This window comes from Caretta caretta, chromosome 14 (genome assembly GCF_965140235.1).
Source record: "Caretta caretta isolate rCarCar2 chromosome 14, rCarCar1.hap1, whole genome shotgun sequence".
Taxonomy (NCBI): Eukaryota; Metazoa; Chordata; order Testudines; family Cheloniidae; genus Caretta; species Caretta caretta.
In genome coordinates this window covers 16,107,470-16,129,827 of record NC_134219.1, presented here as the reverse complement: position 1 = coordinate 16,129,827, position 22,358 = coordinate 16,107,470, and the positions used below count along the sequence as shown (strand labels likewise).

At 43.8% G+C, this 22,358-nt stretch overlaps 1 protein-coding gene across 2 annotated transcripts in view; it reads left to right on the top strand.

Moving 5' to 3' along the window:
- The window catches only part of ACOX1 (acyl-CoA oxidase 1), a 34,198-nt gene that overhangs the window by 7,159 nt on the left and 4,681 nt on the right, over window positions 1-22,358 (top strand). Inside the window, exons 3-10 of one of the 2 annotated variants that reach the window (XM_048817525.2) lie at window positions 5,046-5,206; window positions 11,700-11,807; window positions 12,381-12,500; window positions 13,127-13,242; window positions 19,238-19,407; window positions 20,433-20,595; window positions 21,393-21,583; window positions 21,879-22,058. In XM_048817525.2, coding sequence (XP_048673482.1) covers window positions 5,046-5,206; window positions 11,700-11,807; window positions 12,381-12,500; window positions 13,127-13,242; window positions 19,238-19,407; window positions 20,433-20,595; window positions 21,393-21,583; window positions 21,879-22,058 — 1,209 coding nt within the window. Of the gene's footprint in view, window positions 1-5,045; window positions 5,207-9,592; window positions 9,754-11,699; window positions 11,808-12,380; window positions 12,501-13,126; window positions 13,243-19,237; window positions 19,408-20,432; window positions 20,596-21,392; window positions 21,584-21,878; window positions 22,059-22,358 lie in introns of both variants that reach the window. The other variant, XM_048817524.2, reaches the window with a different exon arrangement.

The window sequence follows — 22,358 nt, the reverse complement described above, 5'->3', positions numbered from 1 at the left end:
AAAATGGTAAATCATACATTTCTTATTTACTAGATGATTAATTTTTGCTTATTTGTATGAAGCTCTGTTTGGATGGAAATTCAAATTCGCTTAAATATACAAAAAACATTTTAAAGTTTTAGTTTTCTTTAACGAAGCTTTCTGATAAGGATAAAAATTTTATCAAAGCATGTTTTGCATTTAAAATTAACTTTCTTTAATAAATCAGTATTATCTGTAGTTGGTGAAATGAACAGATTGCTTCTAATCGCTGTGTCCTTTGAGATTTTCGAACTAGATCTCTTCTTTCCACCTAGCTTTTATTAATACATTGGAAGAGGGAAAACAAGTTTTCCTGCTTTTTCAACTCTATGATTCCTTAATTTTGACTGAACTAGTCATTGAACCAAACTAGTTGAATTATCTAAATGAAGAAAATATTTTCTCTGCATCTGCAGATGAGGCTACTGCTTTCAAAAGGAAGTTTAGTGCTTCAACAAACTCTGATTGCAGTTACTTAGCCAGCGACTTCCACCAGTTCAGTGGTTTGACTTTCTTTATAACTCAGCAACAAATATGCACTGCTTAGTATTTTTCAAATTAATTAAAATTATTTTAATAGATTGAGTAAGTTTAGGCCTTAATATAGGTTGTCCTAATTTAAATTTAAATTTGTTTTTAAATAAACCTGTTTTTAATTTAAATTTAAAAAATGATTTTTATTGTTTTTAATCTACCCTGCATAGAGAAATGGAAAAGTATTGAACATATTTTAAAACTGTCTAGAATTTCCATTAGGATGTACAGAATGTCTTGATTAAGAGTTTACTGAACTCAGTGCTGAGATTGTTTTTCTCCTTTCTCCTCCCATTATTATCGTTACACTATTTTACATAATACTATCTGTATCTGATCCTGTACAATAAGTAATGCATGTCTAACAAATGATTTGTTGTCCTGAAGCACTTACACCGAAGGGACAAGTCTGTACCACCCAGAGGAGGTGTGTTCGTGATTGCTGGAATGCTTAACAGAACAAATGAATACTGGAGAGCTTTTAGAAAAGAAGGTGCCTTGCAGATCCAAATTAGAGGCCATTTAATCTTGATGACATGCAGGAAACTGGGAGTGGGTGAATGAAGACAACAAGAACAGTTGGGAGAAACTTATCCAGAGTGGAAAAGGAGACCGGGGTAGGGGTTGTGTGTGCACGCGCTCACGCTCGCTCTCTGGTGTCTTGTCTCTGCATGCATCATGCTTACAATTAAGATTCAGAACATTTTGCATCATACAGAACCTCAATACTGTGGCGAGGCCCCCCAATTACCATGCATAGTAGTGTCCCAGTGTCCACCACTGTATTCAGCAATGGTGGATAGGTACATCACTTAGATTTTTCTGTTACTATTCTTTGCAAAACAGTTCATTGCAACAGTTCATTCATTAAATTTCAGAATTAACATCATACTGAGCTCAATGGAAGCAGCTCAGACCTCAGTCCTATCGCTTCAAGCTGTTTGTAGGCTGAGGAAGTCACTAAACTAAGTCATTCGGAGGGTTATCTCAACAATCCAAAAGGCTAGAAAAGATTTTTTTAAAAGCCTGTAAGCAAGTTCTGCAGTGGCAATAGGAGGATGGATTTCACTGGCTGTGGAATCTCAGAAAACACAGGACCTTGTTTATAACATACTTTGTTCCCAGATATGGAGATTAATAAGTTGTGGTAAGATACCAAGATCATGTATTTTACTGTGGCGGTTGTCACTGGTTGCTTTGAAATTTGAAAAATCTACATTACCAAACAGTGGGATAGAAATTATCTTACTTGTCTTCCTCCCATCCTGCCTTCTGGGGGCTCTAACAAAGAGTCTTGTCTTCATTTTCAGCCCATGATGTTCAAGCAAAAAGCTCTAGTGTATTATCCGTGTTCTCACTTTTATGGGTAGAATTTAAGATGTTTTCTATATACAGCAACATTTTTCTTTGTGAAAGGAGTTGGGGGTGGCATTCACTTCCAGCAAGAAAATAAGTCCTGTCATCTAAGCAGTGTCCATGTTGCTCATTTTGGTTACTCTCTCCTTTCTGGGCCATGAAATCGTGGGTTCAGGTTCCACAGCTGGACTTCAGCTTGTATGTCACACAGATCAGTACTGTACTAGAAGTTGGGGTGGGCTTTAAGCTAAAGTTTTGACTACTTTGTCTGTGATAGTTCCATCTATTTTGTTATGATTTTCATCACAAATTGTCATCAGAAAGTAGGCCAATTCTTAATAAATAGGTCAACTAATGAATTCTGTCATACATCTTGGGGGATGTATGATGGATCCTCCTGCTCTTTTCAGTGAAACTGAAGCAAAGTGGTGGTTATGGAATTATTTTTCAATTTCAGTAACATTTTCCTTTATTCGTGGAGTTATACTTAAGTCTTTGGCTAAAAGATGCATCAAATGAGCACTGCACCCATATGTTGCAAGTTTCAGGTTCTCTTCCTTATCTCTATGTATCTTCTCACCTTTGCTGCACTTGCTGCATTGTCAATGACAAAGATATATACTTGACTCTTGAATATTTGTTCAGTTTGTTATAGCTTTTACTGCTGCTACTTTAAGTATTCTGCTGTATCAATTGTTTTTGTAAGCTAGACAACACCATCTCCTATTGTGACACAAGCACATATTACGGGAGCACTGCCACGCATCATGACTCAGATTAATGAATTTTCCATCAGTGTTTTTTGCACACTGTTCAATTTCCCCCTCAGAAACTTTCTCCAGCAATGTCTGCTCGGCGGGTGGAGTGTAGCCTTGTGGTAATGATTGAACTACGTCAATGAAATGTTTGTTCTGAACAAGACAAAAGGGAGAACTTGTTGCACAAATCAAGGAATCAATATTTTCGTCTATGGAATGTTGCTGGAATTTGCTGGTCCTGACTACAAACTAATCCACGGTTTTAATGAGTGATAAAGACTTTTTTATATATATACAGGTAATTTACTGTCGGACATATGTTTAGTTGTAGCACTAGTGGTGGAACCAGCAGATGACTGTAAGGCTGTAGATATTGCAGATGGTGGACATTCATAACCCCTTATGTCTGAGCTTGACCCTGAAAAAAAAGGCTTTTAATTATGAAGCTTCCTGGGTTGCATGGTGTGTAGGTATGTAAAGTCCTGTCCAGCTCCTCAAAAAATGCAGGTTACATGTCACCTGCCAGATTTTTTTTCCTGTTGTCCCTCATTTTAATAAAGTGCAAACAACTCAAGAGCACGTATATCTGGCAGTGTTACGCATTCTGGTTATGGCCCTTCACAGACATCTGCCTAACAATATCCATAAAAAGGTCTTTATTCCAGTGGTTGGCCACAAGAGTTTCCCGCACCAAAGCTTCTCCCCAGATGACAATAAAATCCAGTGTCTCGGTGTGGCTCCAAGCAGCTGCTCAAGGCATGTTGTAGGGTTTCTGGAGTATTATCACGGCTGTTCTTATAAACTGGAATCCAGAAGTGAATGGATAATATCTGGCTATGTGCCAGCTTATAAACAGGGAAGGGAACATCCAGTCAACTTGACCGAAGAGGAGGGGAAGGCACACAGGTAAACGGGTCAGTAACGGTCGCCCACAAAGCTGTCTGGGATAGCCATTTGGAAGACTGTCAAAGTAGTTTGCTGCAGCATTGCATGCACATGAACAGAAGACCAGACTAACTTACTTTGCAACAAAGTTAGTTCACTTTGAAAGAGAACTTCAGAGGTTGTAATATATGCAGAATCCGTGCTCTACAATGAATTGCATTGCATGTGTGAAAGCATTTTCGAAGATTAACTCAAAAAAACTGTGGATTAAACCCCTTGTATAGACAAGCCCTAAGTGAGAAAGAGACTGTTTACTTCACTGATATGAAAATGAAACTAACATCAAAATGAAATCTGTCAGGGTCCAAGTAGTTTTTCCCATTCCGGGGGGGGGTGTGTGTGTGTGTGTATTTTCTGGTCACTGGTTGGGACAAATGAGAGTGCTCTGTGTTTCTGCTTGTCCTGGACATTCCAGTTTTAGAGGATTAACTGATCAGATACTGGTGTGATCAAGAAATGAAAAGAGCACTTAATAAACGTAAGTTCTACAAAATGTCAAAGGGAAAGTAGCCACCTTACAATCCATATAAATTCTGGACTAACACTTTTCAGCATGTTGTTTGTCCTGTCTGAATTAATTCTGCATGTTAGTATGTAATGTACTCTTGCCTCTCTCTTTCATAGTAATATGTCTGCATTGTCTTCGCTCCAGACCAGTTATTTCTCAAATACTATTCTGTTCAGTTTAGTGAAATAATACCTTGCATTTTGAGTGAAGATGTCTATTCACAATGTCCAACTTTAGCATTCCCTCAAACCCCTCATAATTGGAATGGTATGATTGAAACTGAAGAGCAGCTGTAATGATAAAAGTTCATGATCTTGTCACTGGTGCAAGTAGACAAAGATAACACGATCAGAGCACTTGTACTGAAAGAAGCATGAACCATTCATTAAGAAGCTTCTTCCTTCCTAATCCCTGAATGCTCCTAATTGATAGTGGCCTTTTTAGAATGGCTGCACTTCCTTAAAGCAAACCCCATGCTGGAACGAGACACCCATGCCTCACCACTGTTCCAGTTACCAGCTCTATTGGGCTTTGAGTCAGGAAAGCTACATGTTTTCAGTCAAAGCCAGATATCTGAATTTCAGCTGAACTTATTAAAACTAATGGTATGCCCCTCATTTTAAGGGTCCTCAATTCCAGGCTTCCACTGAGTCCAAGAAGTAGAGCAAGATTTTTGTGATTAATATAATAGGAGCCAAAAATTGCAGGAAGAAGGAACTGTTCAGAAGGTATTGGTTCATTCCCCATTAGTACTGCTTATGATTTCTACATGTCTAAGGTTTACTATTAAGACTTTTAAGTGCACAAACACCAAAAGTATAAGTGAGTCTACTGTGTACAGCTGCTGGAGATGGAGGAAAGCTGTTTCAGGAGCACACTTAAAGTAAGGCTGAGACCTTGATCCTTCTTTTTCTCTCCTGCAGAACCTGCCAGGGCTCTTTTGTTCCACCTTTAGGTCTCCACTTCAGCATGTTTACATATACCTTACAGAACCAATGCACTGTTGCTCAGCAAGACAAATGGCTACCTGCAACCTATGGACTCCAGATAATTGGAACCTATGCCCAGACTGAGATGGGCCACGGTTAGTTCCTTTTGGAAACCAGTGGGTAACCTCTGTGCTGTGACTCCAGCTAATAAATTGGTGGTGATGCTCTGTAGTTAAAATCTAAAGGGTGAAAGATACAATAAATAAAAATTTAACAATACCAAAAAAACCCCACACCCCAAAGGCCAGTTGACCATTAAGGCCACAGTAGAGTTCTTCTACCGGTTAACAACACAGTGTCTCACTCACAAATGGCTTTAATTATGACTTTTTTTAAAAAATGCACCTCCTGCTTGCTCACTAACTTAATAGTTGTTAAAACAAAGATTAAAAGATGAGGTTTTTGCCCATAGGAGCTTGAACATTTTGTTGATTATGGTGCCAAGGACAGACAGGAGTCAGCTGTAGCTCTATTTGTGCCTGAATTTATGGTATGTAAGTTGCAAAGTTAGGCTAATGCATTGATGAGCAGCCTAAATAACTCAGCCATATGTCTTTAGGTATAATGTAGCTTGATGAAGTTGTGCATCACATGTTTGTGAAAGACTGGTTATTGCTATGCTCTGTCCCAAGCACTGTTTGTTCTAGGTGTAGCTGCATTTAGTTATATATCTTCATGGAAAGTTCCTGTTTTATAGGGAAAAAGCCCTGTTCCTACTTTCTGAATTTATCAAAACACAAGAACTGATCATGGACCCAGGGAATCCTATTTCCTAAGCAGCACAGTGCCCAAGACTGCAAATTATACAAGTCCCAGCAAGAGAAGTTTCAGTGGCTGAGAAAATGAAATGGTTCTCTTTTTACACTTCCTGAATTCAAACCTGGAATGTGCCCAACATACGGTAATTTGCCAGATCAGATGGCAAAACCCATGGTAGATCTCAGTTACTTTGGTTACTACTACATATGCCAGCTGAAAATGCAAAGAAGAGTTACCTGATGGAATTTTTCACATCACTCTGTTAAATCAACAGGCTCCAACTCTAAACCAAACTAGCTAAAGACCAGAAGTTGTGAAACAAGTGGATGATATCCTGTGAATAAACAATTGCTTGCTGATTTTGTTTCCTTTCCCCAACAAGTTTTAAATCAAATCTGTCTTTCTACAAAAGTGATTTGGTTTTGCATGCTTTGTCATTGACCTATCCCTCGGTGACTTTCTTCCCTGGGTGTGGGTCAGTTTGCTTGTAATGTTCACCATGTTCTGTGACTAGCATATTGATTGAATGATATACCTAACACAGCTTGTGAGAGTGATGGTATATTGGAGCAACTCACAATTTCAGTGTCAAAAACTGATTCTTAACATGTCTGTAAGGCATTTCTGCTGTGCATGTTGGATAATTACTATATTATTGCACAGGCTGCATTGATGATAACTGGCTTCTAGTTAATATATTTTTTTAGCCTGATGTTTATAGTGGCTTCGGTGATTCATGATAGGTAATTGGATAGGAGTCTTTATCCAGTCCAGAATGGCAGTGATTAATAGGTGTTGGTATCAGGTTCAGTAGCCTACATGAAATGAGTTGGTTTTCAGTCCATTTTATCATGAATAGGTGTTCATTTAAAACACCATATTTGGGGGCAATTGTCAGTCTGGAATGGCACATGGAAGCCTTTTCTCCCCTCCAAAATGGTCCTCTCTAGCACATGGTTGAGGCTCATTGATGAAGTGGAGTTGAGGGACTATTGTATTGTCACCACCTGTACTGTATCTGTTGTGTTGTTTAAATAAGGATTTCAGTCTTCATTACTAGGGCCTTACCAAATTCATGGTCCGTTTTGGTCAATTTCACGGTCATAGGATTTTAAAAATAATAAATTTCATGATTTCAGCTATTTAAATCTGAAACTTCACAGTGTTGTAATTGTAGGGGTCCTGACCCAAAGAGGAGTGGGGGGGGTCACAAAGTTATTGTGTGTGGGGGGGTGGGGTATGGTACTGCTACCCTTACTTCTGCGCTGCTGCTGGCAGCAGCTCTGCCTTCAGAGCTGGGCTGCTGACTGGGAGCCCAGCTCTGATGGCAGAGCCACCACCATCAGCACAGAAGTAAGGACGACAGGGTATGGTATTGCCACCCTTACTTTGGCGCTGCTGGCTGCAGAGCTGGGCCGTCAGTCAGCAGCCACCACTCTCCAGCTGCCCAGCTCTGAAGGCAGCAGCACAGAAGTAAGGGTGGCCTGGTATGGTATTGCTACCCTTACTAATGCACTGCTGCTGGCAGGGCGCTGCCTTCGGAGCTGGGTGTCCAGCCAACAGCCGCCACTCTCTGGCTGCCCAGCTCTGAATACAGCACGGAAGTAAGGGTGGCAGTACTGTGCCCCCCCACCCCTTAAAATAACCTTGTGACCACCACCACCACACCCTCCCCGCAACTCTTTTGGGTCAGGACTCCCAATTTGAGAAATGCTGGTCTCTTCCCATGAAAACTGTAGCGTATAGGGTAAAAGCACACAAAAGACAGATTTCATTGGGGGAGACCAGATTTCACAGTCCATGATGCATTTTTCATGGCCGTGAATTTGGTAGGGCCCTATTCATGACAGTCACCTGAGCACCTTTCACAGCACTAAACTCACTTAAAAGCCTGATGTTTCTAATGTTAAAGTGACCATTAAGTCTAACCCAGCTGGGTTACTATATAAGGCATGGGGCGTTACAAAATATTGCTGTCTAACAATTTCTTTTGGATCTTCACTATAACAAGCCCAGAAATTGGGGTTGCCAGCCCTCTGGGATTGGCCTGTAGTCTCCAGGAATTAAAGATGAATCTTTAATTAAAGATTGTCATGTGATTAAAATCTCCAGGAATACATCCAACCAAAATTGGCAACCCTACCAGAAATGCCAAAGTAGAAAGAATTGCTGTTACCAGGAAACTCTATGTGTAAAAGAACATGCCAGTGTATAGTAAAGTGCATCTATATCTAGTACAGAGAATACTCTAATCCATTCTGTCAAGTATTCCAGACCTTTAAGCGTCTACGTTGAGACCAGTGCTTTTTCAGGAACCCAAATCTGTCACCTGAAAAATAGGTTCATTCTATGAATGACTTGGCAAAAAACTACATATTTGTAGAGTGTAAAATATAGGTACCGGACATGTTGTCTTTAGAGGATCAACACTTCTGCAATATCTGCATCCCAGCCACTCTAGTGCTTTTCCCTTTTCACTATGTGCTGGTGTCAGCAGTTGAGAAATAATCCTACCCTCTCACTACTACTTTCCAACAGATGAGGAAATGTTTTTCACCAAAGTATCCAAAATGTCCTTTTGTGAAACCTCTTACAAGAAGTTCCAATTGGATGAATTATCTTGTGAGACTTCAAAACAAAGAAACAATCTTAGGTTATCACAGTTGGGAGATTTGGGGATCAAAGAGAAACAGTTCTCTAAGTAGTTGAAGGTATCGAAATTATTAAGGGTTGTTAATAATAATACATTACATTTTCTGGTGTCCAAAGACTTCTGGACTCTAGAACTAAAAATAACCTGATAACCAGTATCTGAGAGAATTTGGAGTCGGCTAGATGAAGTGGAAGGTACACATTATAATAAAGCATGTTTGATTGGGGGCAGGGGCTCTGTTCTGGTGATGCCTTGACTGATAAATGTTTTTTCACACACAGCTGCAGTTGCGGTCACTAGCTTTGACTGATTGCTTATGCAGAGCACTGTCCTTTTTTGTTTGAAGTTTTCTAAAGAGCAGACAAAATTTAACAAAAGAGGCTGTGTTGGAGGATGGAGGAGATCATAGTTGGAACTCAAGTCCATATATGCTACATATGTCTAATTTGCAAGTCCAAAGCAAAATCTAAAACATTGATAGCTATGACAAGTTTAAGAAATCTAGATGGAAGCATTGCTCTTTCTGCTGAAACAAGTGGGATTTCGAGTGGTAAGGGGTTTGAGTACTTCCTGGAACCCCATTCAAACCATGAAGATGTGTAGACTTGCCTCAGTTCCAAAATAATCCAGTCAAACTTCATCCAACCAGCTCTGTCTTAAACTAAAACACAACCTGACTCATGCCAGCCTTTTATCCATTTTAAATTCAAATGTGTACTTGCTTCCAGAATCTTCTTTCTCACTGGTTTGTATTAACTCTCTATACTAGCCAATATGCTACATCAGAAATAGATTTTCCTCTTTAAACTGGAGCCAAAGCTAAAAAGGGGAGTGTTGCAAATGTTGCCCTGCTTAGCAAAGAGGAAAATGCACTGCAGTGTGGTTGAGTATGCAAGATTTCTTTATAATACAGACCAGGACAGTGCTTTTGGTTTTCTGAAATTTGCATGCTAAATTCTTAACACAATTCATTTTTTTTTTTCCCCCTCAATCTTCACCTTCAACATCATGCTTGCTTCCTTCCCATAATATTCCCTTCACATTCCCACCCCTCGGCATTTTGGCACAGCTCTATTCATCGTGGACGGCCTGAGCCTCTGGACCTCCACCTGGGCATGTTCTTGCCCACCCTCCTCACCCAGGCAACCCTGGAACAGCAGGACCGATTCTTCATGCCTGCCTGGAATCTGGAGATCATTGGCACTTATGCTCAAACCGAGATGGGTCACGGTACAGTACATTCGCTCAAGTATATTCACAAAGGTGTTTTCTGTACAGAGGATGTTTATCTGCATGGGGAAAATATCATGCGCTTTCCAGAATCTCTGCAGGTGCAGTTCTGGTCATGGGGAAAAGTGTACACTCTCTGGAATTTTAAATAGTTCACATGTCTATGCATAGTACCACTCTGTTTAATGTTTGATCTCTAAGAGTTTCTGATGTGCCCATCACTGTGGTATCTGGGTGTATTTGATATTCACTTGTCACTCAAATGAGGGAGACTGTGACTAATGAAAATACTCTATTTGTATGGGTGTATTGATAAGAGCATATTGCAGCTTCTAGACCCACGTGAATTTCCAGAATGACTTCTGCCTCTTCCTGATCAGTTTGGTTGCTCTACTTGGCACTCAGCTGGAAGGCAGGAGTGCAGACCTTTACAGAGCCTGAAAGAGATACTAAAATAATAAGTTAGTTTTCAATTGCGGCTGACCATAGTTTGGAGATCACCTGGGTAAGCCCAGTATCTGCACCCACATTTCTCTTTTAAGTTCCCTCTTTATGGCATGTTCTTTTCATCATCAAGAATTGAATGGTTTTTCTCCTTTGTCCATCCACTTCTCACTCAGTTAGTTTTACAGGTGCCTTTCCTCTGCTTACAGGCTTAGGGAGAGGTGACAGATACTCAATGTTTTCTCATCATTTTTTTTTTTCCCCAACCAAATTTCAATGTCCCTGGCAATGACCCAGTTTCCTAGCCCTAGGCACAAGTGAGCATTTGCTGAAGTCTTGCAAGATCAGTGGGGACCATGTGTATGTGTCACACAACTTCACAACACATAAGCATGTTCTACCTGGGAGACGTTTGTTTTCTAAACTTGTCAGTAGGAAAATGTTTTGAATCGTGAGCTTGGATCCATCCTTCACTGACAGTGAGACATCAAGTGACAATGAAGACTGACTTGCAGATATTTTAGTAGTAAAAGCACAGTCATTTGAAATGAGAAGCGTATGTACAATCAGGTTTGAAGCTTATGATTGTGGGGGTGGCCTGGCAATTCAGTAAGGGAGTATTAAGTTGTCTATGGAGACACCAGAGTTAGATCTACAAACTTTGGAAATTGGTGCATGGACACATCATGGTAGGGTCAGGCCTCTTGATGAAATACGCATGTAGTGTCAATGGTTCTGTAATGGTCTGCCACTCTGGAGCATCAAGTCAGTCCACAGCTGGTCATCTACATCTAGAGTTAAATTGACTGGATACCAGTGCAGGGAATGTCATCTGGCAGATATAGCTGCCTTCAGTTTGCGTGAAGTGAGGACTTGGGACGAGGGGAGTGGAAGCAGTTAATGGAACTGTTACCTTCAGCCTATTGTAGGTGCCCGAAAAATCTTCGGTAATCTAGCGTATATGTGCTCTTGTGTTCTCACGTGGATTTGGGAGAAACCGCTCTATCAGATGAGTGGTATACAAGCCCATTGGAGAGGGAATAATGATGGTAGCACTTCTGAGACCATGTTTTGTTAAATGCATGTGACTTTGTTTTGCAACTAATCAGATTCCAGTGTCAGTGTAATCAGGCTAAGATATGACATTGTAGATATGACATTGTAGATCATTTCTTGATCATATGCTTCTTGATGCAAAACAAGCAAAGTGTCAAGGTGGAGGTGCTTGAAAACTAAAGGGCCTAATTTTGGAACAACCTGGATACTGGCACTTGTATCATTTGAAATAATTTTACATTTCTGGCTTGGTGCCCAGGCTGTCAGATTAATAACTCCCATACTTCTAAAATGCCGTGCTCTTAAGTGTACACTGTGGTGTGCCCTCTCTGCCTTTTGGGTTATATCGTTTGTTGCATCACTGCTGGAGTTCAGCAATTCATTGTTCAGTTCTGTTTCTGTTGTCATCTGTGACTGTTAAAATATAATGTGCTAACTACCCATAGGAACTCACCTTCGAGGCTTGGAAACTACTGCCACCTATGACCCCGCTACCCAGGAATTCATTCTCAACAGCCCCACTGTGACTTCCATTAAGTGGTGGCCAGGTGGACGTAAGTGAATCACTGTGCATTTGAACTTGGAAGCTAAAGGAGGCACTCTCCTGTCTGTAGGAGGTGGTGATTCATATCCATGTTAGGACTGCTGCATCTGGAAGGTAGTGACTGGAAATGGGTACAGAAGGAAGTTGTGTGTAGAGCTAAATCATTCTTCAGCCAAGTAGGAAACTTATCAAAGTTCAGCTGTAATCTTGGATCACCAAATTTCTTTGGGCATTTTTTTTGAGTTGTTACACAACATGAGTTTAGAATGACTTTAATCTGAAGTTTTATCCCCTGTGTATTTGAAGCCCCTCCTTCATTTCTGATGTAGGCAGAGCCCCTTTGACTTCAGTAGGAGTCTTGCCAAGGAATTGTTTAGTACTGAATGTGATTCTTGAGAGTCATGAAGCTGCTTCACACACAACATAAGTGACTTTAATGAGAGTTTCATTTGTGAGCCAGCTATGGGATCAGACCCTTAATTAGCATTGAAGAGCTAATATATAGTAGAGCTCGTCAAATCTCAGATGGTGTTTTATCGAAGAGAGAGTATTAAAATGATATTTTTTTTCTCTGCTCTTGCAGTTGGAAAGACCTCAAACCATGCCATAGTTCTGGCTCAGCTCTACACCCAGGGCCAATGCAAAGGGCTGCATGCCTTCATTGTACCCATACGGCAGCTGGGCACCCATGAGCCCTTGCCAGGTAAGAGTCTACATTGGGGTTTAGCACTGTTGGGAAACAAAGGGTGAACACATTGTCAGGCCATATAGCTTTGCAAGTATTGTTAACATACATGGCTTATCTTTCAGACTGAACTCAGGTAGGAAGTGCATTGCAGAACTATAACACTTCAGCACAAGTGTGTGGATAGATCTTGTGTGGCTCTAGAAGCCTGAGGGCTCTTACCTTAAGACTTAAAATGACAAGGCCAATCTAGTGGTTTAGTGGTAACCGAAAGTGGAGGTTAGTTTGGGATATCACCAAGTTGCTGTACTCCCAAGCTGGAAGTGCTGTGGAGACCACATGCTCCTCTCCCCAAGAGAGAAGGAATTCCTTGCATCGTTCTCTAGCCAGGAGTGGCACTGACAAATTTTGGAGAGCGTTCCCCCAATCCCTGTATTATAGGACGGGATGTGGAGTATGAAGATCCTTGTGGGTTTTCATCCACACTCTTGCAATAAGAGGACAGGATAATGTTAAGTCTGCTTATCTGCTGCCATTCATATCAGAATGCCAAGAGCTCCCAGAAATCTAGACTGCCTGCTTATTGAAGGGTTAGGTCTTTCACCTGTTGTTAATTCTGACTCTTTCCCACTGTTCTATGGCAGGTATTACTGTGGGTGACATTGGGCCAAAATTTGGTTATGATGAAATGGATAATGGCTACTTAAAAATGGACAAGTTCCGCATTCCCCGGGAGAACATGCTGATGAAGTACGCCAAGGTAAAGGAGTGAGCTCTGGAGCCAGTCATTAACAGCTCTTTTGTAGTGAGCTGGCACAGAGTTTTCAACATACTTTAACTCTTCCCTCTCTGGGTTAAATCCGTCCCCATCGCTTACCAGTGGGTTCTCTGTGGAATCCTCTGACCATGAGGATCCCCTTATTTTTCATTTTCCACCCTGAAAATCCTACATCACAGCTATCATCTTTGCTGTCTAGAGAAGCAAACTTGCCTCCTTTAGGACCCTGTCAAAGTCAACCCTTAACTGGCCAGAGGGGTTGCTACTGAGCTATGCGTGGAAGAAATGATACTCTTGTATTGTCCTAGGATCTACAGAGGCCTTCCAGCCCTCTATTATAAAGCCAGGAGTAAGAAGGGTTTGTTTCTTAATCTCCAGAACTTCCTCCAACTCTGACTAAATGGATCTTATTACTAAGGCTATGTTTTAATCACAGGTATTTTTAGTAAAAGTCATGAACAGGTCACAGTCAGTAAACAAAAATTCACATGACCTGTCCATAACTTTTACTCTATACCCCGACTAAAACTTGGGTGGGAGGACAGGGATGGCCTGTGCGGTGTGTCGCTGGGGTTGGGGGCACAGCCTGCGGGGCTCCAGGGGTGCTGGGGAGGGGTTGGTAGGGCTGGGGCAGGGTCCATACCCAGCACCTGAGAAGCGGCGACCCCAGCTCCTAGCTCAGAGAACTCAAACTGAAATCACCATGAGGGCCACTTGAGGACTAGTACATTGGCCTGAGGGCCGCATCACTGAAACCTTCCATGAGGCCCTGCCTCTGCCCCACCTCTTCCCACCCTTCCCCACCCACATTCCAGCCCCTTCCCCAAATCCCCGCCCTGGCCCCGCCTCTTCTCCGCCTCCTCTCCTGAGCGCGCCATGTCCCTGCTCCTCCCATCTCCCTCCTGGAAAGTGCTAAGCACCGCCAAACAGCTGTTTGGCGGCAGGAAAGCACTGGAAGGTAGGGGAAGACTGCCCCAGCGGCAACCAGTGCAACTGGCCGAGGGGTTGCCCGAGCTGCTCAGGCGGCTCCTGGGCCAGCCACACCCGGCTGCTGCAGAAGTCACTGAGGTCATGGAATCCGTGACCTCCATGACAAACACGGAGCCTTACTTATTGCTAAGGTTTAACTGACAGTTGATCCTTGTGCAACTCTTTGTTTCGAATAACCCCCTTCACTTCACATCCTATGGTTCCCATGAGCAAGTTCAGTATATTTCATTTCTGTAGCTGCTCTTAATCCCAAATCATTCAGTCACTTTGCACAACAGGGGTGGATGTGGCAGCTGTTTAACACACACCACCGCCACCATACAATAAGCTTGCTTAGGAAGTGAGGAAGAATACTGCATCCATCAGAAACTAAAGCAGGAATTTAGAGGCAGAATGGAATTGTCCAAATTGGAATATGACCAGCTATGGCCATTAACAGCTCTTCCATTAGGAGAAGTGCATGAGATCTTTAATGACCATTTTAGGACTCATCCAAAAGGCAACTCCTCAGGCAAGCACCCTGTGACTGTAATTAATTACTGACTCAGAGGGAAGAGTGCCATCCACTGAATTATTAGCACTTCCTGTAGAGCCTTGGGTTTATCTTTAGGAGTTTCTCATGCAAGTATTGCTAAGGAGTAGATGATCTCTTTAGGTCCCTTCAACCCCACTTTTCTATGATTCTAAGACCTGTGCCTTATTAAATGTGACTTAATGTGGTTAGGGTATGTCTACACTACGAAATTAAGTCGAATTTATAGAAGTCGGTTTTTTAGAAATCGGTTTTATATATTCGAGTGTGTGTGTCCCCACAGAAAATGCTCTAAGTGCATTAACTCGGCGGAGCGCTTCCACAGTACCGAGGCAAGCGTCGACTTCCGGAGCGTTGCACTGTGGGTAGCTATCCCACAGTTCCCGCAGTCTCCGCTGCCCATTGGAATTCTGGGTTGAGATCCCAATGCCTGATGGGGCTAAAACATTGTCGCGGGTGGTTCTGGGTACATATCGTCAGCCCCCCGTTCCCTCCCTCCCCCCCCGCCCCCCCCCCCGTGAAAGCAAGGGCAGACAATCATTTCGTGCCTTTTTTCCTGAGTTACCTGTGCAGACGCCATACCACGGCAAGCATGGAGCCCGCTCAGCTCACTTTGGCAATTAGGAGCACATTAACCACCACACGCATTATTCAGCAGTATATGCAGCACCAGAACATGGCAACGTGATACCGGGCGAGGAGGCGACGTCAGCGCGGTCCCGTGAGTGATCAGGACATGGACACAGATTTCTCTGAAAGCATGGGCCCTGACAATGCATGCATCATGGTGCTAATGGGGCAGGTTCATGCTGTGGAACGCCGATTCTGGGCTCGGGAAACAAGCACAGACTGGTGGGACCTCATAGTGTTGCAGGTCTGGGACGATTCCCAGTGGCTGCGAAACTTTCGCATGCATAGGGGCACTTTCATGGAACTTTGTGACTTGCTTTCCCCTGCCCTGAAGCGCATGAATACCAAGATGAGAGCAGCCCTCACAGTTGAGAAGCGAGTGGCGATAGCCCTGTGGAAGCTTGCAACGCCAGACAGCTACCGGTCAGTTGGGAATCAATTTGGAGTGGGCAAATCTACTGTGGGGGCTGCTGTGATGCAAGTAGCCCACGCAATCAAAGATCTGCTGATATCAAGGGTAGTGACCCTGGGAAATGTGCAGGTCATAGTGGATGGCTTTGCTGCAATGGGATTCCCTAACTGTGGTGGGGCTATAGACGGAACCCATATCCCTATCTTGGCACCGGAGCACCAAGCCGCCGAGTACATAAACCGCAAGGGGTACTTTTCGATAGTGCTGCAAGCTCTGGTGGATCACAAGGGACGTTTCACCAACATCAACGTGGGATGGCCGGGAAAGGTGCATGATGCTCGCATCTTCAGGAACTCTGGTCTGTTTCAAAAGCTGCAGGAAGGGACTTTATTCCCAGACCAGAAAATAACTGTTGGGGATGTTGAAATGCCTATATGTATGCTTGGGGACCCAGCCTACCCCTTAATGCCATGGCTCATGAAGCCATACACAGGCAGCCTGGACAGTGGTCAGGAGCTGTTCAACTACAGGCTGAGCAAGTGCAGAATGGTGGTAGAATGTGCATTTGGACGTTTAAAGGCGCGCTGGCGCAGTTTACTGACTCGCTTAGACCTCAGCGAAACCAATATTCCCACTGTTATTACTGCTTGCTGTGTGCTCCACAATATCTGTGAGAGTAAGGGGGAGACATTTATGGCCAGGGGGGAGGTTGAGGCAAATAGCCTAGCTGCTGGTTACGCGCAGCCAGACACCAGGGCGGTTAGAAGAGCACAGGAGGGCGCGGTACGCATCAGAGAAGCTTTGAAAACCAGTTTCATGACTGGCCAGGCTACGGTGTGAAAGTTCTGTTGGTTTCTCCTTGATGAACCCCCCCGCCCCTTGGTTCACTCTACTTCCCTGTAAGCTAACCACCCTCCCCTCCTCCCTTTAATCATTGCTTTCAGAGCCAATAAAGTCATTGCTGCTTCACAGTCATGCATTCGTTATTCATTCATCACACAAATAGGGGGATGACTACCAAGGTATCCCAGGAGGGGTGGTGGAGGAGGGAAGGAAAATGCCACACAGCACTTTAAGCACAGCACTTTAAAAGTTTACAACTTTAAAATTTATTGAATGACAGCCTTCTTTTTTTTGGGCAATCCTCTGTGGTGGAGTGGCTGGTTGGCCGGAGGTCCCCCCACCGCGTTCTTGGGCGTCTGGGTGTGGAGGCTATGGAACTTGGGGAGGAGGGCGGTTGGTTACAGAGGGGCTGCAGTGGCAGTCTGTGCTCCAGCTACCTTTGCTGCAGCTCAACCATACACTGGAGCATACTGGTTTGGTCCTGCAGCAGCCTCAGCATTGAATCCTGCCTCCTCTCATCACGCTGCCGCCACCTTTGAGCTTCAGCCCTCTCTTCAGCCCGCCACTTACTCTCTTCAGCCCGCCACTTACTCTCTTCAGCCCTCCACCTCTCCTCCCGGTCATTTTGTGCTTTCCTGCACTCTGACATTATTTGCCTCCACACATTCGTCTGTGCTCTGTCAGTGTGGGAGGACAGCATGAGCTCGGAGAACATTTCATCGCGAGTGCGTTTTTTTTTCTTTCTAAGCTTCACTAGCCTCTGGGAAGGAGAAGATCCTGTGATCATTGAAACACATGCAGCTGGTGGAGAAAAAAAAAGGGACAGCGGTATTTAAAAAGACACATTTTATAAAACAGTCGCTACACTCTTTCAGGGTAAACCTTGCTGTTAACATTACATACATAGCACATGTGCTTTCGTTACAAGGTCGCATTTTGCCTCCTCCCACCGCGTGAACGGATTTTGGTTGAATGCCAGCAAACATACACTGCAATGTTTTGTTCTACAGTGATTCCCGAGTACGTGTTACTGGCCTGGAGTGGTAAAGTGTCCTACCATGAAGGACGAAATAAGGCTGCCCTCCCCAGAAACCTTTTGCAAAGGCAGAACCGCAAATGCCAGGGCAAAGTAATCCTTTCACATGCTTGCTTTTAAACCATGTATAGCATTTTAAAAGGTACACTCACCAGAGGTCCCTTCTCCGCCTGCTGAGTCCAGGAGGCAGTCTTGGGTGGGTTCGGGGGGTACTGGCTCCAGGTCTAGGGTGAGAAACAGTTCCTGGCTGTCGGGAAAACCGGTTTCTCCGCTTGCTTGCTGTGAGCTATCTACAACCTCCTCATCATCATCTTCTTCGTCCCCAAAACCTACTTCCGTATTGCCTCCATCTCCATTGAAGGAGTCAAACAACACGGCTGAGGTAGTGGTGGCTGAACCCCCTAAAATGGCATGCAGCTCATCATAGAAGCGGCATGTTTGGGGCTCTGACCCAGAGCGGCTGTTCGCCTCTCTGGTTTTTTGGTAGGCTTGCCTCAGCTCCTTCAGTTTCATGCGGCACTGCTTCGGGTCCCTGTTATGGCCTCTGTCCTTCATGCCCTGGGAGATTTTCACAAAGGTTTTGGCATTTCGAAAACTGGAACGGAGTTCTGATAGCACGGATTCCTCTCCCCAAACAGCGATCAGATCCCGTACCTCCCGTTCGGTCCATGCTGGAGCTCTTTTGCGATTCTGGGACTCCATCATGGTCACCTGTGCTGATGAGCTCTGCATGGTCACCTGCAGCTTGCCACACTGGCCAAACAGGAAATGAGATTCAAAAGTTTGCGGTTCTTTTCCTGTCTACCTGGCCAGTGCATCTGAGTTGAGAGTGCTGTCCAGAGCGGTCAGAATGGAGCACTCTGGGATAGCTCCCGGAGGCCAATACCATCGAATTGTGTCCACAGTACCCCAAATTCGAGCCGGCAACGTCGATTTAAGCGCTAATCCACTTGTCAGGGGTGGAGTAAGGAAATCGATTTTAAGAGCCCTTTAAGTCGAAATAAAGGGCTTCATTGTGTGGACGGGTGCAGGTTTAAATCGATTTAACGCTGCTAAATTCGACCTAAAGTCCTAGTGTAGACCAGGGCTTAGAGTCCAATCTGATATAGCTGAAGACCATCGAATTATTGCTTGCACAGGACTCTCTAGAATAGTAACTCTGCTCTCCATGATGCACCGAGAAAAATGTCAAAACATTTAGAACAGTAGACATAAGTTTGATCACTTTTACAAGAACGTCTGTTGGTTTGCCTTTTTCTTGAATGTGCAAGGAACTTGAGAGAAATATGTCACTGTCTCTGCAGCCCTCATCCTTTTGCTTGCAGCTACTACAGTGAGAACCACGCTAAAACTCTTCAAGTGAGGTAAGGGACATTATACTTGTGTCATGGTGTTCTTTGACAGAGGCTTGTGAAGGGTAGATGCCACTTGGTAGGTGTGCTCATGTACATTCTGTTCCACAGCAAGGTGGCAGCTGCTGCTGAAATTTAGAAGGCAGGAAACCCCTTGGGTCACCATCCTGTCTTTCTGTTAGGTTGAACCAGATGGCACATACGTGAAACCACTCAGTGACAAGCTGACTTATGGGACCATGGTGTTCATCCGATCCCTCATTGTGGGGGATTCTGCTCGCTCGTTGTCCAGGGCTTGTACCATTGCCATCCGCTACAGTTCAGTGAGGCACCAGTCTGAGCTAAAGCCAGGGTAAGTGTAGTGGCTGCAGTGAAATGAAGGGCCTGCCTGCGTCATGAGTTGAAATGCCAAAAATAAATGGATGTTAGACAAAAGGCAAGCATTTTGGGGAGGGCTGGGGATGCAGATTGTGGATGATGCAATTTACCGTGGCAATTGAAAGAGAAGTACAGATGCCTCCTCACTCCTAGCTGGAGCTGAGTGAAATGCAGGATTTCCAGTTTGCAGAAAACTTTGTGATTTGTAAATGTGATGTCATTCCAAATGGGAATGAAATTAAATGTATTTGAAATTTTCATGAACCCAAAATTCTGGGGGGGGGTGAAAATTCTCATACAATGCATGGTGTTTCCAAAAAGAAATCTACTCCAGGGACCTGGACAGCTGCTGAGTGAAATTGACCTCCTTGTCTTTTTCACCCCTGTTATTAATGGTTAAAATGAAATAATTAATCTGCAGCTGTCTAGGCCTCACCAAACGCTTGACTGGCATTGCAGGGAGCCAGCAGGAATCTCTGGGGATCCCCACATACTGGCTGCTGGAGGAGGTGACTTCAGGGCTGGGAGTGGAGCTGGTTGAAGGTTTTTCAGCAGAAAATCAAAGTGACAGTTCTATGGCTCCTTGCGTGGAATGCTCTTGTCAATTCCACTTTCCTGGAGGACTGCCAAGGCAGAGAAGGCCCCATGATGCCCTGCCTCCAAATCTCTGGGAGCCACTGAGGCAGAGAAACCCACAATTCCAGAGCTTCCAGATTACTTGTTGTGGGAAACACGAGTCTGAAAGCTCTGGCTTTAATAGAGCCTTGAGTCTTGACTCTGCAGCAACCAACCTGGAAGCCCTGAGAACTCTGCCTTGAACTGGGACTGTCAGGACTTCCAAGCTCCCTGGCACAGAGCCAGGGTCTGCAGCTCTGGGGCACTAGAATTTACAACCTTCATTATGGACTCCAGTATGTGTAGGTAAGCTCTTCCTGTTGTACAGGATGTCTGCAGAAACTTGGCAGCAGTCACAGTAATGACTCTCATGTATTGCTATAGGGAACCGGAGCCCCAGATCTTGGACTATCAAACCCAACAATACAAACTCTTTCCTCTCCTGGCAACTGCCTTTGCCTTTCACTTTGTTGGAGCCTACATGAAAAAGACCTATCAGCGCATCACTGGTGACATCAACCAGGGAGACCTGAGCGAGCTGCCAGAGGTAATTATCCTGTCTGAAAACTGGAGGGTGATTCTGATACTTTATGTAAAAGCTGCTGTGGCCTACGAGCTAATGGTCCCCAGTCCTCTTGGGCAAGCAATAGAGGCTTTGAGATTTTCAAATCCAGAGGTTCTAGATTCAATCCCTCCTGATAATTCACCCAGAGGCATCATTCCATTTGCATCTATATACTGCACTGCACCTTTAAAAAATGTGAGTTAGTGACTCACCCAAGATCACCCAGAATGAGGTTTTGCTGAGCTGGGAATGAAACCCAGCAGTTTTGACTTCAAGTCCTCTATGGTAGCCACTGGACCATGCTTCCAATGAACCAGGGAAGAACTGCTGTTAATCAAAGATATAGGCAGAACTAAGAACTTTGTGAGAGTGGGGTTGTAAGGTGCAATCACTTAGTGGGTGGCCGAAGGAATACGGTGAAATGACAATATGCAATGGAAACCCATCTTTGTCTTGTAGACAAGACAAAGCATTGGAGTATACACTGTAAAGAATATGGCATAGGTAGAGAGAAATGAGCTGCATGACCTAATAAGTATTTTCTAGCACTAACTTCTGATGATATAACTGAGGTCAACAAAAGGTAAAGATTGAATAACACTATGATAAGCAGCAGGTAGATGGTGCTGATTGTACAGTATAATCATTCTGTTGACTGCCACTGAAGCCCATTGTGCTTGTGAGCTAATAGTGGAAATGCAAACTGGGTGGCATCTGTGGTAAAGCAGTGACCTAATGCAATAGACTTGGCAGCTACCAGTTCTGCTTTTCTCCCTTAGCTCCACGCGTTGTCTGCAGGGCTAAAGGCATTCACTTCATGGACAGCCAACGCTGGCATTGAAGAATGTCGAATGGCATGTGGTGGGCATGGCTACTCTCGTTGCAGTGGCCTTCCTGATATCTATGTTAATTTCACCCCATCCTGCACCTACGAGGGAGAAAACACTGTCATGATGTTGCAGACTGCTAGGTGAGGTGACTTCTTTCAAGAGATCTCCCTACTTAGTCGTTAGTTGTCTGGAGAGATGGTCAGAAGGGCACAGAGACCACCTGTCCACTACCACCTAACCTGCAATATTCCTTCTCTTGGATCTATATATTTCTGTCCCCTTCTCTGGCTTCTGCTATAACTGCAAGTATATGCAACTCCTATATATTGGCTAGTAGTTCTACAGACTAAACCCAAAAGTTAATCTGTCTATTCTGTATCCAAATGAATGGGGCAATGCAATCCATCTTTCTTTCTTTTTTTTTTTTTTATTCAGGTTCCTGATCAAAAGTTACACCCAGGTTAGTTCAGGTCACCTGGTTAGTGGCATGGTGTCTTACCTTAACGACCTCTCAGGGCAACACATCCAGCCACAGCAGGTGGCTGCTAGGCCTACAACGGTGCACATCAATGACCCAGCCAGCTTGATGGAGGTGTATAAACTGCGGGCATCAAGGTGAGTTCACACTTAATGCAAAGAACTATGCATTAATAAAATGCTGTAGAGTGTTTGTTAGTGAGAAATGTGATAGAGCTAAGCTATTCTGTTAGTGCAGCAGCATGCAACGTATGGTCTGCAGACCGCGTCTGTCCAAGTGAAATATCTTTTTAATCTTCAAGAAGTGATGCTTTCTGCTAGGTGTTACCTAATCCCAGCTACTTAAAGTTTCAAAAAACTCTTGACCATCTAAATTCAACACAATTTAAGCACTTGAGCTCCCTGTGCAGCTGGTTTGAGGGTTTTTTGGTGTAAATT